This window comes from Sceloporus occidentalis, unplaced genomic scaffold (assembly GCF_023333645.1).
Source record: "Sceloporus occidentalis isolate IW3139 unplaced genomic scaffold, rSceOcc1.0.p SCAF_158, whole genome shotgun sequence".
In the NCBI taxonomy this organism is placed as follows: domain Eukaryota; kingdom Metazoa; phylum Chordata; class Lepidosauria; order Squamata; family Phrynosomatidae; genus Sceloporus; species Sceloporus occidentalis.
In genome coordinates this window covers 1,724,907-1,740,394 of record NW_028317138.1, presented here as the reverse complement: position 1 = coordinate 1,740,394, position 15,488 = coordinate 1,724,907, and the positions used below count along the sequence as shown (strand labels likewise).

At 39.7% G+C, this 15,488-nt stretch overlaps 1 protein-coding gene across 1 annotated transcript in view; it reads left to right on the top strand.

Annotated features, from left to right (window-relative positions):
• Positions 1-2,501: 2,501 nt before the first annotated feature.
• Positions 2,502-15,488, top strand: part of LOC149280183 (CD44 antigen-like) — a 37,005-nt gene continuing 24,018 nt past the window's right edge. The window contains exon 1 of the mRNA XM_089500752.1: positions 2,502-2,784. Within this exon, the coding sequence (XP_089356878.1) occupies positions 2,502-2,784 (283 nt within the window). The remainder of the gene's footprint in view (positions 2,785-15,488) is intronic.

Here is a 15,488-nt window from a genome sequence, read left to right as displayed (position 1 = left end):
AAAGAAAATAGTGCAATATATTGCAAAGCCCCTTCGATGATTTCTAAAATAGCATTGGCGATATTTTACCTCCTAAAAGGCAGGCGGAAGAAGTTCTTGGGGTATGAGGATCGACAGCCTCTGATGGTTACTAAAGAATATTATCTTCTTTATATTATATTCTTTATATTATATAGATAGAAGCTATACAATGATTTATATTTGTGTTTGAATTATGTGATTGTGACATCCATCCATCAGACCGACCCGATGCCCAAGGTCACGGGCCTTACATTAATAAAAGCCTTCCACAAAGCTGAGTTTATGGCAGGAACAGTATGATGAAGGTGAAGACCACCCGTAGACGGGCAGTTTAGGGCAAAGTCCAGGGCAGGCGGCAAATACAATAAACCAATGAATAATAAGAACAACATTTGGGGAAATACAGGTCAAAAACACTTGGTTTTAGCTTTGTACGGCAGAAAAACATACTTCACCATGTTGACTTGTCAGTGCTCGTGGTGTATTTGACCCATTGGGGTCTCTCTTGTCATAAAAGAAAAAAAGCATTAGGATTGTATTTGAGGCATGCAATTAGAAGGGATGGCATTGATGCACAGGTTCTCTCTTAATGGTTGTGTTGTTCTTTCCATATGTAAACCTAGAAATTATGGGTTAAAACAGAGTCTTTAGGTGGGTGAAAGACTACCGTGTCTCATCATCTCATTAGATGAACACCATCTGTTGGAGTGTCCACGCGCGACTCTCTCATCTTCTCGGAGAAGTGTCTAACCTGAACATTCTTTCATATTTTGCCTTGTACTTTTTTTTTTAAATTAGTCTGCGTTATTTGATGCAAATAAAATAATGAAATCTAACTTTTTTGTGTTAAAAGTGGAATCGATTTGAATTTAGATATTTTCATACTTTGTGTAGTATAAGGTCTGGTTTGAGGCCGCTTTAAGTCTATAATGCCTGATCTTCCACCTCGCTTGTAACACACGCAGGCATTCCTTTGATCACTGAAGATGGGGCTTCCAGTGGCATTTTTACTGACCAAGGAGATCTTTTTTTTAATAAAAGGCCTTAGAAACCTTAGTAATTATTCAGCTGACATTTTGCAGTATTGGATTGTGCAACTGATTTGTAGGTCACCTATAGGTGAAATTACCAGGAAAAGGGGGGAAAAAAATCTATATTTAATATAATGGTAGTCCTGACTGCATGCTTGGAGCTAATGAATTGCTTTTATATATTTTTAGACTATATATTATGTATATATATATGACAGAATGAAGCAGATGAACGACAATCCGTCGGTAAGCCGACCTTTTGAGGGCCATTGGGCTTTGTCTTGGGGACCAGTTTAAAAGTTGCCAACCATGGATACAGTATCAGAGGTGAAATTTAGGGTAATTCCCCAAAAAAGCATACATTCACGACATTATGCAGATTACAGTGTCGTCCTCAACCATGCATAGAAGGGTTTAAGAAGAAGCCACCAAGCGTAGCCATGAAAAAGATGTATCTGTCGCCAAAGGTGCTCCTTAAGACTTCCTCATGACGTCTCCATCACAGAAGTCCTGATTGGGGTCAGACAAGAGGACACTAAAACCTGGATCCTTGGGTCAGCTTGGGCACTGGAGTTCAGGACCACTAATAAGAAGGCCAACAATTTATTAAAAAGTATTTATTGGGGTGTACAAGTAATTTTATCGTTGGTATAACTCTGGTGGATTGAAGTTCAAGAACACCTGGTGGTATTACACATTTTTCGTTGACATTTCCCACTATTCTTAAGGGATTTTGGTTAATTTACTTCAGGGCAAGCCGTGCATTTTCACCTTCGAGGAATAAAGCCGGGGCAGACCCCTCCTGAAATCCAGAGCTAATCCGCAATTTGCTGTGTTGTTATAGAAACAAAAAATACTCCATATAATGGAGATGAGAAGTAGCGTTATTTGCCCTTCTATTGGAGGAGGGGGAAGGGTTCTATAAGAGGAATGTGGAAATATTTCATATGAAATGTATTGCCTTACGGGTTCATTTAGGATGTTTTTTTAAAATTATCAATATCTCAAGAAAAGGGGTTTATCGTTTGATTTGCTGTGAATTTCGATATTCTTTATTAAAGAATAATAAAAAATAAATAATGTTGATAAGTAGGAGACTGCGGTTAATGTCTCATCTATTTTTATAGAATGTGGATGATTAAAATCACGTCAAAAAAGGGAAGTCTATAGGAAGAAGTCTGCGAGTGATTAATACTGGGTTACACCCATGGTAAATTTTCTGAATTTTTTAAATTAATATTAAATGGACTTTCGTTTAGGGAAAGTTAAAATAGAACACTCTATATCACCTGTCATTTCATAAAAACATGTTAAGGGTTATAAACGTACCTGAGAACTTGTGGGCCCCGGCTACCCGGAGCCTACCCTTGCAGGACGAGGTAAGGACTGTCCACTGAGCGATTGTCGATTAGCCAAGCCTTCCAAGACTTGGGTACTTGTCCCAGGAAAATGGTCACAGCCATACTGGTCACAGAGAAGATAGATCCTTTAGCCAAAGGAGGCACCTTTTATTATGCCAAATTAGAGAAAAATAATGAAAATAATGTCAGGACCTCAGAGGTGCCTTCTTCTGAACATGACCGGACTGGCATATCCAGCCAATGGCCGCACATTGTAGGACCTGGCAGGTCGGGCAAGTATGACGTGATGTTGGCCACTGGGCGTGTGCCCTGTGTGCCAGATGGTCAGTCCTGGCCTAGAATCGAAGACAAAGATCTTAAATGGGTAGATGGTAAGACAGATGCAGTGGGTGGGTCGGGTGTGTGTGTGTGGGGGCTAATTTATAATCCATAGACATTGTAGATCCACGGGAAAGTTGGAGACACTGAAGACTATTTGACTCAAGATGATTCATAACATCACCACCATCCTGTTTTAATAATTATATATTAATTCCTAATGTTTAAGGTTCATCATGGGAATCATTGTTGGATTAAGCAATCCAAGTGGCTAGAAAAATATATCATCAACATTATCACATAGCATTTCTCTTTGGTGTCCTGTAGTGACTGCCATTATCATTAGATCCATCCAATACTTATTCGCCATCACAGGCTTTGCTTATCTCTCTCTTTCTCTCATTCTTTCTCTTTGTCCCTCTTCTCGGTTACATTCCCTGGCAGATAAAGTAGGATTTTCCGTGACCCGGCTGCCTGTTTTTGAGGAACACCATAACAGAAGTATAATGACGTGAGAATTACTAAGCGATTCCTTTGAAGAGTATACTTCCCTTTAAATAATCTCCAATAACATTTCCACCGAGCAGACAATTCTAACAAAACACGAGAAATAGGTGTGTGGAATACCACGGGCTGAACAAAAAAAAAAAAAAAAAGTATGATTCATGCACCTAACGTGAATTAAGAACATTCCGTGTAATTGTCCTCAGATGACACTGAGAATTATAATAAATATCATGGAAGCCTTACCTACAATAGTAATAATTCATCCATAATATGAAAACACTTAAGAGCTAAATGCTATGTTTGTCCATATTTATTCATATTATATATATATATATAGTGCTGGTAACTATCCATAGACTGCGTGTGTATATATATATATAATTTAAATATTGATTTAAAGGAGCTGGAATGTTCACCTACTCTGCAAACCCCATATACACGCTTGAAGCTCTAAATTTTTTTTTTGTTTTTTATCTAAGTCCATATTTCTTAAAGCAACAATTTACTGAAAGCGAAACGCGTTGAGATCTTGAAAATGTGTTTTGGCTGTTTATATAACAGAGAGAGCTTTATGATTTACTTTAATTACGGGAAATCTCACAGCTTTCTTCTGATGCCGGAATTTACAGGCCATATCGTTTAATGGGTTCTCATGGCAATTTATGAATCTTTTCTGATTTTTAAAAATAACATAATTTACTTAATATAATACTGTTCTGTTTAGAAGCTGGTACTGTACATGTTTCTCTCCCTCGGTGTGGATTTTATTGGTCTATGTTTAATAAGTGATTATAATACATAACATAAGACATAACAAGCAGGGTATAACATAGTAATTTGGACTTGCTCAAAGAGCTTACAATCTACAATACCATATTTATGGTTTACACCATGAGTTATAAGCCTGTTTTTGCTTTGTATATGTTCTCATAGACCATTTTGGAGGCAGAATTTCAGGAATAAATGCATGGATTCTGTAAATCCAACTCATAAATATATAAAACATTCCCGTGTGTTAGTTCACGGGAAATAAAAAAGTCTTCTGGAGTAAAAACTTTTCAGTGTTGAACAACTTATTGCACCTTTTCCTGAGATCTGTGACCCGGTGACCCTGTTGCCCAATGCAATAAAGCGTTATTGGAGAACAAATAAATAGAAGTTACCAACTGTCTCAAGTAAAGAGAACCGTCTGGACATCTATCTCTCATCTCTCCCATATACAGCAAGTCAATGTGACTAATGAATCACGGAGCGACGAAAGATTCCTTCCAGGGACCCGGGTTCTTGGGTGGCCACAAAAGTCGATTTCCAGTTGTTAAATATAACACCAGGAGACTAAGCCTGCATCTTTATTGGGGCTATTTTTACCCGTTTTACCAACAGAGTTGGGTTTATTCACTAAACAGAAAGTGGCGGCTAGATGAAAATTCTAGATCCGACCGATTGTTTTGAGCAAATTTCTTTGATTTCAGTGGGGTTTTTTTCATTTGAAAACAAAATTTGGTCAGTCAGTCAGTCTCTCTCCTTCTGTCTCTTCTCTATAAACAGTCAATGAATTTCTAACGAATATTCTGAGGTTTCTCATTGGTTTTTGTTTATTTTGTTGGGGGTCCCTCTCCTGTTTTTCGAGATTTGTACGAATGCACAAATTGGGAAAAATATGTTTAATTAAAATTCGCATGAACCCCGAATGCACAAGTCTACAAAACACTCTCTATGCTTTTCAATGGAGCTACTCTGAGGTTTTACCTGCAAGAAGGACCTTCGGCATGCCAAATATCAGATGTTTTAGAGTAATGCAACAGGAGAAACGTGAAGCAGATGACCTGTGGGTAATTTAATAGGTCAGGGGCGTCCAAAACTGCATCTTTCATAATGCTCTTTCAGCTCAGGGGCTGGCTGAGGAGGATGGGAGATGTAGTCCTGCAGCAGCTGGAGGGCCGCAGGTTGGACGCCCCTGTAATAGGTCATTTATGGCTGAGAGGGGTTATACGTACTATGAAAGCCTGTTGAGTTGAGAATAATGACCTTAATCATCAAACATCACGTAGCCCCAATAACCCATAAATCATAGAACATTTCGATGTGTTATGGCTTTTAAACTGTTAAAAACTTTAATATATCATGATCAAGTGTGGTTTTAAGCAGTTGTGTAGGAATGCAGTAGGTTTTATGCAGGTGTGCAGGAATGCATAGATTGGTCTTCCAAGAAAGGCTAGATCATCAACTTATTCCACCCTGAAGCTTAACCTAAAGGATGGCTCTTTTGTGGACAGAATGCAAGATCTCAAACATTAAGTTCTTCCGGGTGGATTAAGAGTTTCATGTCATTACACATAAAGAGAACAAACATAGTCCAGAATGAATATCTCCTCCAATTGTGCTCAAGCCGAGGTCACTTCAATCCATGGATCATCAGTGGTTCCAGAAGACTACCTTGACCACCATAGCTTGATGTATTATTATTATTATTATTATTCTTTTTTACTTCCAATGGTTCTAAAATGTTTTATGTCCACATTGTTTTAGACAGGTCTTTACACATTTTTTTTACATATTTTTAATGTTAACTTTTGATGCCATTTAAAGTTTTTTTAAAATATAATAAAGATTTTGGATTGAAAATTAAAAAATAAATCGTATCTTTCCGAGAGTGTCAAAAGGATCTCTAACCTGTAAAAAATCACAAACGTTCTAGAGACAAGATACAATATTAGCTAAACTATATAAAATATAGAAGCAATTTTTACGATCTGTTGATTAATGTTTTATTGGGTTGCAAATCATTCTTTTAACCAATCAGGCTTATCCTATTGGCTCAAAGGTCCTTATTCATGAAATGGCACAATCTTTCATCCAGATGTGGAAGTAGCATACTTTTGTGTTTTATTGGAACAGAACATTGTACGTGTTTTTTTACTCTAGAAAAAGGAACAGAACGTTAAAAATATTTTTCTCACCCTCTGTATCGTTTCGTTGCATCTGGACCAAAAATTCTTATTTGTAAACCAAACCAACAACATGACTCTTCCGTAACTAGGGAAGTTGGTTGGAGACGTAAGAATATTTGTGCTTTTTGTTGTTGCAACAATAACAACATTTTACACCGTTTGGGGAAAGCCCTGTTTAGCAGAATTTCAGCTTCCCCTCCTTATAAATATCTCTAGTTTGGAAAAAAAATTCAAGAGCATGAAGTCTACTAACGTCATCAATCATTGTTAGGTAATAATTAATCACAAGTGAACCGAGACGGCTGAATGCTTGTGGGTTAATGCAAGTTCGGCTCTGTGAAAGAATGGTGTAAAAGAATGAACGGCTCGGGGAAGAATGGGGTAAACGAATGAACGGTGGTCTAAGGTGAAAAAAACGTAGAAGGGAAGAAACTGGGGGCAAAAGCCTTGAGAGAGAAATGGGTAAAAGACTGGACGGGGGGGGGGGGGTGTGATATGTAGAAAATTAGCAGAATGGAAAGTGGGGAACAAGAAAGGCTGGAGGGGGGGTTAGGGTGGTTGTGTCAAGAAGAAACGGAGGAGAAAGTGGGACTAGGTTACAGATAATGGTTTGGGGTCAAATTCTAGCTTTGCCGACAGACGCCACTCGAGGCTTTCTTTATAGAAGAGCCCTTCCTCTTCGTCCATTCTGGCCTTCGTCCGTTTTAATTCGAAGCGATGGGTGATTATACTGGTGGAAATATTTTGTCACATAACGTAGGAAGCTTTCATTGGTTTATAACATGATGATGAGTGGCAGAAACGGGCAGTTATTGGGGGTGGAATGGTAGGGCTTCACATTTAGTCATTCCTACTCAATTCTGACCTTCAAACAGTGTCGTAACTCCTTGAGAGTAACGAGCAACGCAAGTACAGGGAGGGTTTAGAGAAATGACTGTATTGCGGGACGCCCTGAAAACCCTTCTGAATCACGGATCGTTGAATTCATTTCAGAGGAGGAGAAACGAGATGGCTTGATCTAAAACGAGAGAGTTCCTATAATGAGAGGGTAGTAGATGAGTGGAGCAGCCTCCCAGCAGAAGGTAGAGGCAAAAACAGCATGGGATAGGCAAATGGCTCCTGAATCTGAGCCGAGACCAAAATCTTTATCTTTAGTTTATATGGCAACAACCTATTAGTGCTTGCTTTTGTGTCACATGACAATTCGGTGTCACCTGGAAAAAAATACTTATTAGACCAAATTTTACGGGATTAAAGATTCTTTTCTTTGGAAAGGCTTGGGAATTCAGGGGGCTAGGAATGATATTTCTAATGCTGCATTTAGTTCTAAAAGTGTTAATTTATGTCTCTTGTTATAGTAAAAGATACAAACAGTCAAAGGAAATACCGTATTTGCTCGATTATAAGACGACCCTGATTATAAGACGACCCCCCAAAATCTGAATATTAACTTATGAAAAAAAGAAAATATATAAGACTACCCTATAGTAAAAAAGTTTTACCAGTAAATGTTAGTTCATGTAAACTATGTGAACAATTGTTTGTTAAAAAAAGCTATGACTGAGAAAAATATTTTGTTTTTATTTCCTTTTTTTTTTCCAACCTGCCCCCCCAGTTATGCACATCTGCCCCCAGGCTTGCCACTCTGTCCCAGAAATGCCTTATACCCCATGTATGCCACTGTGCCCCATGATATGCCTTTTAACCCTCTAAATGCCACGGTGCCCCATGATACGCCTTTTAACCCTCTATATGCCACTGTGCCCCATGATATGCCTTTTGACCCCCTATGTGCCACTCTGCCTCCAGAAATGCCTTATACCCCTATACGCCACTCTGGCATTTAGAGGGTTAAAAGGCATATTATGAGGCAGAGTGGCATATAGGGAGGTAAAAGGCATTTCTGGAGGCAGAGTGGCATTAAAGGGGTTAAAAGGCATTTCACAGAGCACTCTGCCTCCAGAAATGCCTTACACCCCCCATTTAACACTCCCTCCCCCTCCCTCCTCCAAACTTACCGGTGCTTCTGAGTTGGGGGGGGCGCTTAACACAGGAGGATCCAGGTCCCCTGCATCTGAGTCCCCAGTGCTTAGTCCGGGAAGCGTGTAGAGCTCTACGCGATTGTATAGTGTAGAGCTCTACTCGATTATATCGCGTAGAGCTCTACACGCAGCCCGGACTAAGCACCGGGGACTCAGAAGCACCGGTAAGTTGGGGGGGGCATAACACAGGAGGATCCAGGTCCCCTGCATCGCTGCGGGGGATCTGGATCTTAGTCTCATAATCAGACCTATTTGAGGTCTGATTATAAGACCACCCTGATTATAAGACGAGGGTTATTTTTCAGAGCATTTGCTCTGGAAAAAACCTCGTCTTATAATCGAGCAAATACGGTACGTAAATATCCTTGTCCGTGGAGTACAGACACATGACAGCTACCGTCGATTGAATTGTTGACTGTTAAAAGATCAATGGCTATGATTTCATTATATTTCTCAGCACAGAACTGGCATTTTCCCCCCAGAAATCCCCAAAAGTCTGGCAGATATCCAACATCTCTTAATATATCTCTTATTATTATTTTGGCCTGAGATGCATGCAGGGACCTGGCAGCCGTGAGCGCGAATGTTTCAAGTACCCAGAAGACTTGCTTTTATATTGGTTTAAAAGGCATGAAATTTGGATCTGGACTTTATTAAACTTTTTTTTTTTTTTTTTTTTTTTTAGCTCTTGCCAGGACATTGACTATAAACAAAGAACGTGTTTCGATTCCTGAATGGAGCTGCACATTTTCATTTGTGGCATACATTTGCGGCGCTTAACATGTGTATATATATATATATATATATATATATATCATATATATTATATAGGGCTGGGGCAGCTGGATACATAGTTACAAGTTCACAGAACAAATACATGGCCTTAGGAAATGGGAGATGGATGAGGATCCTTCCTATGATGGTCCCTTTCGCAGATAGGGGGGGGCACCATTTTTTTCTGGCGGAAAGCAGGGATCTGTGCTTGTGGATCGTGCAGAACCAATTAGAAAGTGAGCTCCCGGTCCCAAGCCCCCGTGGGCCACACTGTCCAAGGGAAGATGGTGCGGCTTTGGTACGGTTCATGTCTTTGGTATCTCTCTCTGGTAAACCAATAATAGTACAGTTCCAGGATATTAATATATTCAGCTATTATCAAAATTTGCTACCAGCATATACCAAGTCCAGCATGTATGAGACCTCAGTGGACCTCTGCCTACCAATTCCTGCAATCTTACCCCTTACCACTTTTCTGAGACCCCCAAACCCCCGGTTTGATGGATCATGCAACTTGGACCCTTATACAAGCACAGGGCCAGATCTGTACCTGGAATACATGTATCAAGACGCTCCTATGGCCCAGTTCCTAATTCTATGGTCTGTAGCCCGGAGAAGTCCAGTAGGGAGGTCTAAGGCACGAGGCCAACAGTGGCATCTGGAAGAAGGAACCTTGGCATCTACAGTATTGCTATTTAATGGAACAAATGTATCAATTTGTACGATTTTAACACATCGATTAAATCACATGTGGTTTTGTAGTTATTTGCTCCCGAAGACATTATTCTGCTGCACAAAAAGCACGATTCCGACAGCAGATTGTCACAGACACTGTATCAAGTGCGCTCAGCCGGGGAACTGAATTACAATGACGTGTGTTTGTGTCTGTTCTGCGGTGTTTGATTCGGATAAACGAGCGGGCTGGGGACTCGATCCATGGCAGCAGACGGTATCTGTAGCAATCAGCGCTTCTCTTCCCAATTACCCAATACCACTAATTACTCCCATCTATCACATTAAATGCCTGCTTTCTGCAGTTGAAGAACGCTTCTCAGTTGACCCCGAACATGTGACAAGAGGCGCAGTCTGGAAGCTATAATTTGTGCTCTAAAAGCTGTTATTTTTCTCTTCTAGTCACCTCCTGTAATTATGTCTTGAGAAATGTATCAATGTATATCAGCGGTTTATCTCGTGCACAGACACTGCACCTAGACTACATTCTCTTTGGTCAAGATCCAACCATGTACTGGGCATGCTAAAAATAGGGTAAAATATAAAAAAAAAAGTTTAAATAACATTTTTTTAAACATTTAAAATATTGATTGGCCAATAGCAAAAAAATAATGCTCTTTAATTATTTATTCTTTTCTGTTGGCTACAATGACATCACTGGGGCACATTCATTAACCCATGCTCTGCCAGAGAATTGCAGTATCAGCTCATTGACTTCAATTATCATGTAAGGGCAGCCCCAGCGTGTGTCTGAGCCCTGTATAAAGCATAATTGGGCCGATAGGTAGGGGTTGCCCTATGTAATGCACACATAGCTCAGCGAGCTGATAAACTCATGCATTAGCGAATAACTCCCTTTGCTACCATCATCATTATTTGATTACATTCATTTCTTCTGCATATGACATAGGACATATCTGCCGGCATATAGCAAATGTTATTTCAGAGGAGGCGAAACGTTAGAACAAGAGGTCATGATAAAAAACTAGAGGATCAGAGGCGACTACAGCGGTCGCAGAGGTCGCAGCTGCGAGGGGGCTGTGCCTCTAGAGGGCCGGGGTGACCCCTGCGACCCCTTGTACGTGTCTCCTCATACCGGTTTAAAATAGTTTAGAAAGGGTCCTCCAGGTCGGAAGGGCCCTTTCTAAACTATTTTGAACCGGCACGGGGAGACAGAAATGTATAGGGTCAAGTTACGTCACCCGACACCGCGGGGAAACCGAGGCTGCCCGCACAGTGTGCCAGCAGCCGGGCTGCAAACTGCCGGAGCGGTGAACGGTAAGTGGGGGTAGGGGTTGTTTGTATGTATGTATGTATGTATGAATGTGAGCATGGCTGTATAATTGTGTGTATGTGTGAGCATGGATGTGTAATTGCGTGTGTGAGCATAGATGTGTAATGGTGTAATTAGTGTGTGTGAGTGAGAAGGAGTATGTGTTAGAATGAATGAATGTGTACGTGTGTGTTAATGAGTATGAGTAAGTGTGTGTTTACATATGTGTGCCAGAGTGTATGTTGGAAGGGGAGAAGGGGCACAGAAGGCACAGACAAGTTGTTTGGGGGCAATAATGGCAAAGACGAGCTGTTGGGGGCCCCAGGGCAATTTTCACTCCAGGGTGGTGTGTGGTTTCCCGTTACACCCCTGATCAGAGGATGTAGATAAGCTGACCAGCAGAGATGGTAGAGGACAATACAGTGAGGCAATATAAACATGTATCGGGAATATGGCTGCTGAATCTAAGACGAGACGAAGGACTAAGGTTTGAGTCTTTACTATGGGTGACTACATGGGCCGGCAAGTTTTTCATATGGGATTTAAACATGGCTGGCAAGAATGGGCTGCCCTGTAACTCTCTCTGAATATAATAACTGAACTGTTGCTCTAATATCCCCATGATGACCAAACCCTCCGACAGACTTTGTTGCTTCAAAGTTGTGCTGAGTTTCCTAAAAGTTACACATGACATCATAATTTAAGCAGGGATGCTGACACATTGAATCTGTTGCTGGGTGTGTATACAGCTTATTATCACTCAGCCTTGTGTCAGACAGTTATATGATCAGGATATTAAACTCTGCAAGGAAATCATCGTGGCTTTGGGGTCTCCCAGGGAAATATCACAGGCGCTTCATACAGACATCGCTCTGTACAGGGTCAGCTATCTATTCCCAGCATAGGGGCTGCTTCTTCCAGTGCTAGATTAGCCTAGAGACCACCACTAAAGGAGGACCCCCCACTAACATGTTACTATGTACCATACGTGTTTGATATAGTTACTATGTTACTATGACAGATGTACAGGCTTGATTTTGGGTTTATGCCAGAGGTTTGTAGGGATTATTTTTGTGTTGAATAGCAATTGTGTGTCCAGTTTCATAAATTAACAGAAAGACTGGAAATATTCAATAAAAAGCTAAAAACACATATTGTGTGTCATGTTTGATACAGAAAAACACAGAAATAAGTTGTTCATTCTACTGTATATAATGTCAAGTGGCAGTGACCCTGAATGCTTTCTTAAGACAAATACATATTCTGTACCTATATAAATCTATATAAACCTATATAAATGTTTTATATAAATGCAATATGAAGGAGGCCTTCATATAACATAAATACACAGTTAAGGGCAATCCTTCAATCCTTCCCAGAGGCTTCCCCCATAGGGTTTTTTTCTCTCTTGGGTGCTAAAGGTTAAATCTTTAGCACCCCAGAGGTAGCTGTTGCCATGGTCAGCTCTGAGGCCCAATTAGTTGGACTATCCAGCTTTTATGTTATGATTAATATTAAATAAAATGTACTCATAAAAATAATGAGTTGATCAGAGGAATGGATGGCACCCAAATAGCATGAGCTCTAAAGAACTGCAGGACACACCTGGGACACACCATGCTGCCTTCTCCCTAAAACGTGGGTAGTCAGCTATCAAGGTACAATACAGGGGCTGCGGGACATTACTGAGGGTGGTGGGGATAATATAGGGGCTGAGGCATACATATCATGGGCTGAGGTGTACATTACTGTGGCTAGGGGTACATTACGGAGGCTGGGGGGATACAGGGGCTATTAAAGAAGCAGAGAATCTGTGAGAATTTCAAAACTGAGGCTGAGCTGGGAAAATAAAATATCTGATCCAGCAGTTATTCTGCTATCTTGGCCTCAATTCTGCAATTCTCTTGCACGCCCATTGAAATTCTCTTCCATTTTGTGCTGGGTGAATAGACCCTAGAATGTTATATTGTTTTTCTAATTATGTTAATTTTGTGAAATAATTGGTGGGGGGGGGTAAAGGTTTTCTTTCACCAGGAACCTTAGCTCACTTGTTCTGCCACTGGTAGGAAAAATGGTCATGAAGCCAGCTTATGAAATACCCAAGCCTCCTGAGTCTTACACAATACATACACCAGCAGGTGTGTTCTCTGGTGCTTGGAAGACCAACAAGGGTTTTGTCATCTTATACAGCCACTTATAAAGATTAATGGAAGGTCTGTGGAACACAACGGGCTGGTTACAAGGCATACCTTTGATCTCCCCAACTGGTCTATTTACGCAGTGCCGGCTCAGCACAGCCTGCATAAACTCCACTAAAAGGCCTTTAAAAAGACAATGTGGCGGGATATGACATCATATTCTTCATATTTTGTTGTATGAGAGACTCTGACTATGGGCAGCCCCAAAAGTAAATACAGTACTGGATAAACCAAGGGTTTATGCAAACAAATGACTTTTTGGGACAATAGAACAACTGTTGAAGATTGACAAGATACAAGTGTCTTTTGTCGATAACTTAGAAGTAAATGTATCATTATAGTATATATACTCTTTGTTCATCTTGTTATAAGTAGTGTGTGATGCATTATCTGCTATTACAAAGTTTACTTGTGTAGTTGTAGGTTACTTTAACTTGAAATGATAACTTGAAATTAGTATTTTCTTCTTTTTCCTAAATTTCCTAAACTTCCTTTCCTCTTGTCCTTAAATACAAATACGATAGCTGTTCCTTCCCATTCAGCATATTTAGGTCTCTGGAGAGCTCATTGTTGAAAGAAAAGGGTCCCAGCTGACAATTTGATTTCACTCTTCGATGGAAGCCACACGGCATTCAAATCACATTCACACGACAGCTGGGGATTCATTCATTCATGGGGCAACGAGAACGCTCTGACGCGGGGCTGAATGGTAAAAATCTAATGTTTCAAAAAATATGACAGTTATAAACTATTTATTTACCAGTGTGCTACCAGGAAAAAAGAATGAGACTCAAATTATAATGGGATAATAAACTGGATAATAATGCAAATAAATGAAGTCTAAGAACACTGAGTTACTGATATGGTATATTTAGATTAGTGTTATTATCATTATTTAATGATATAATAAATATATCTAAAAGGAAAGGTCTCTTGTCGGTTTTGATAAATAAAGGAGTGATGAGTCTAGGGCTGTGATACCAAACTGAATTAGTATGTTTCTGAATAGTTTGATTACATCAGGAATACATTAGACATTTGTACATTGTTTAAAATCTGCATTATCGTCATGAACTATGACAAACTTTAAGGTGATCCATAAATTAACCCAATTCACACCCGAGGAGATATCTCAGTTACCATTTGACTGTTATTACATTGGGTAATTAATAAATCCTATGTGTAACTTGGTGGGATTTGTCAACATCTGGAACCTTCCTAAATTCTTTAGAATGCCTACTTAGAATGTCCGAGTTCATCACAGACTGGCTTTGATGTTCCTACAAGGTTTATCTTCAAAGCCATTTTTTGGAAGCCTTCAAAGTTCAGTAGAAGGTCCACTACTATCTGCCTGGTTTAGGTAAATCTGCAGGTTTTTGGTTTCTAGAGTTCTATAGGACATAATACGACCTGAAGTGTATCAGGAGATCATCAGGGTTAGAGGCTCCAATTATTATTAAAGGAACTCAAAAAGGTAAACTAAAAGAGTTTATTAAGTAGACCCTCAACACCTTCCAAAACTAGTGGAGAATATGGGGCTTTATAGCCCCAATGGGCATTGGTTAGCAATATGTTCAAGTTGCTATATTTTTTGATCTCGACACAATGTATACAATTATAAACAATTGATTTACAATGTACGTTAAGGGAGTCCCAATAATAATTCCATGTAGCCCCTCTTCTTGGTTGGCATTTTGCTGGACGGTGGGTCTCTGTAATATTAGACCATCGAGCTGATGCAGCACGTGCTCAGATGAATTTCCTCCCAATTTAGGGTTTCCCAAAAATAGCCACAAAAGCCTGTTTACACAAAACGAATTCTATTATAGAAACCGGACAGGTGGAGAAAAGGAGTGTCTATAATTAAAGATACTTTATTTAGATGAGATTGACCTGGCTAAATAGCTATACGTATATGGCATTTGCCACTTTAAATCACCTAAATGCGGCACTGCATGCAAATTAACTATAGTTAATTAATTTGCAAATGGTGCAAACTTTAAACACAATGGGGGGGGCAATTAATGGGAAGGATTAACCATAAAGATTCTATCGACATGGCTGCTCTCGCTGGGGCGCACAAAATGTATGTTTCTAATGCAAATTTGTAGGTTATTACAACAGAGGGTTATATGGAGTATATCTGGAGATTTTTTTTACTTTTTTTTCATTAAAGATCTATTTTAAAAAACAGTTTTTTTTGTTTTTTTTTACTTTGTTGTGATATAATCAGCATCAATAATAGAATTAATGGATGCAATAACATTAACAGAATGAGAT